Source organism: Phaethon lepturus, unplaced genomic scaffold (assembly GCF_000687285.1).
Source record: "Phaethon lepturus isolate BGI_N335 unplaced genomic scaffold, ASM68728v1 scaffold11047, whole genome shotgun sequence".
Classification (NCBI taxonomy): Eukaryota; Metazoa; Chordata; class Aves; order Phaethontiformes; family Phaethontidae; genus Phaethon; species Phaethon lepturus.
Genome location: NW_010551156.1, coordinates 25,861 through 27,446, shown reverse-complemented (window position 1 = coordinate 27,446; position 1,586 = coordinate 25,861). Strand labels below are relative to the sequence as shown.

The following is a 1,586-nucleotide window of genomic DNA, read 5'->3' as shown; positions in this document are numbered from 1 at the left end:
TCAGAAGAGAGAGCTTCAGAAGGACCTAACAGCAGCCTTCCTGTACTGATGAGGAAGTTACCAGGAAGATGGAGCCAGGCTTACAGTAGTGCATAGTGGGAGGATGAGAGAAAACGGGCATGAGTTGAAACATGAGTCTCAATAACAGAGGTTCAGACTAGATGTAAGAAGAACTTTTACTTTGTGGAGGATAGTGAAGCAGTGGGTGAGGTTGCCCAGAGAGTTTCTGGAGTCTTCATCTATGGAGGTTTGCAAGTCCCAACCGGTCAGAGCCTTTGAGCAACCTGGTCTGCCTTTGCAGCTGACCAAGCCTGGAGCAGAAGTTGAACTAGAGACCTCCTGAGGTCCCTTCCAACCTGACTTATCCTATGACCCTGTGCATTTTGGATAATAATTAGTAGTTGTCCTGAGAAAAATACTCCAGACAAGGCTTGTAGACTTCCAAGAAAGTCAAGGAACTTATAGCCAAGTGATACTGATGTTTAATTTTCTCAGGATCAAGCAAAATGCTGCATAAGTTTTGAATAATCTTAATGACTTTGATTCCTTTACCAATACCTGTTTGGTCTGTTTCTCCTACTGGGATAGTTTCCAATTCAAAGTATATTTATCTCACCTACTTGGTAAAAAAGGGTATTTACTTATTAACATATCCAATTCTTTCTGCTAGTATAGGTCACCTACAGTCCAGCAGCCCAAGATACAAATTCAACTTCATAGCAGATGTGGTGGAAAAGATTGCACCTGCAGTTGTGCACATTGAACTTTTTCTCAGGTAACAATTTGCATTCTTTGTGTTTTAATTGCATTGTTTAACAAAGGTCTACAAAGATTTTTCCAGTGTAATAACTTTAATTTTGAATTCTTGAAGTTCACAGAATTCTCTGAAACATTACAGCAGACGCATTTATCCAGAGAACCACCCATTTGTGTGTTTTGTTCCTATTTAATAGATCTATTTTATTGGGATTACAGTCTTTACACTACTTTACAATACATATTGTCTGCCATAAAATAAATCTATCTCATCCTTGGAGGTCTCTTCAGCCTTCACTAAAATGTGTTGCTAGTTGGATATTGTTTAAAAAAAAAAAACAAGTCCAGAAGGTAAACTGGAAAAACATCGCTCCTTGTTGCTTACATCACTTTCAATGAAAGGTGATTTTATTTTGGCAGGGACAACATTGAGGTAGCATGTTGACCAGATGTAACCTATCTAGACACAGAAATTATTTCTGATAGGAAAACAGTGGGCTAAATTTGCTGACCAAAACATACCAATATTCAGTGTACTGAAGCTGGAGCTGAGGCAGCAAGTTTAACATTGAGTGCTCAAACCAACCTGTTTGTCAGAACAAATTACTGCAAATATTATATGTACTCCATTAGCTGAATACCCTTCTGCTTGGAGTACTCTAATTTTGCATAGGCTTAAGAATTTCTTGGAGAATTCTTATAGGCTTTTTTAATTTGCAAAGTTGAGATAATCAGGTTTTCTGAGACATAACTTTATGCACACGGTGATTGGCCTTTTGAGAGAACGTTACTGTTGAAGATAAGATCTTTGCATATGTAGTTAAGATTGT

General features: G+C 38.0%; 1 protein-coding gene across 1 annotated transcript in view; it reads left to right on the top strand.

Moving 5' to 3' along the window:
- Positions 1–670: 670 nt before the first annotated feature.
- Positions 671–1,586, top strand: part of HTRA3 (HtrA serine peptidase 3) — a gene marked incomplete at its 5' end in the record, with an annotated part of 16,724 nt that continues 15,808 nt past the window's right edge. The window contains one exon of the mRNA XM_010290804.1: positions 671–775. Within this exon, the coding sequence (XP_010289106.1) occupies positions 671–775 (105 nt within the window). The remainder of the gene's footprint in view (positions 776–1,586) is intronic.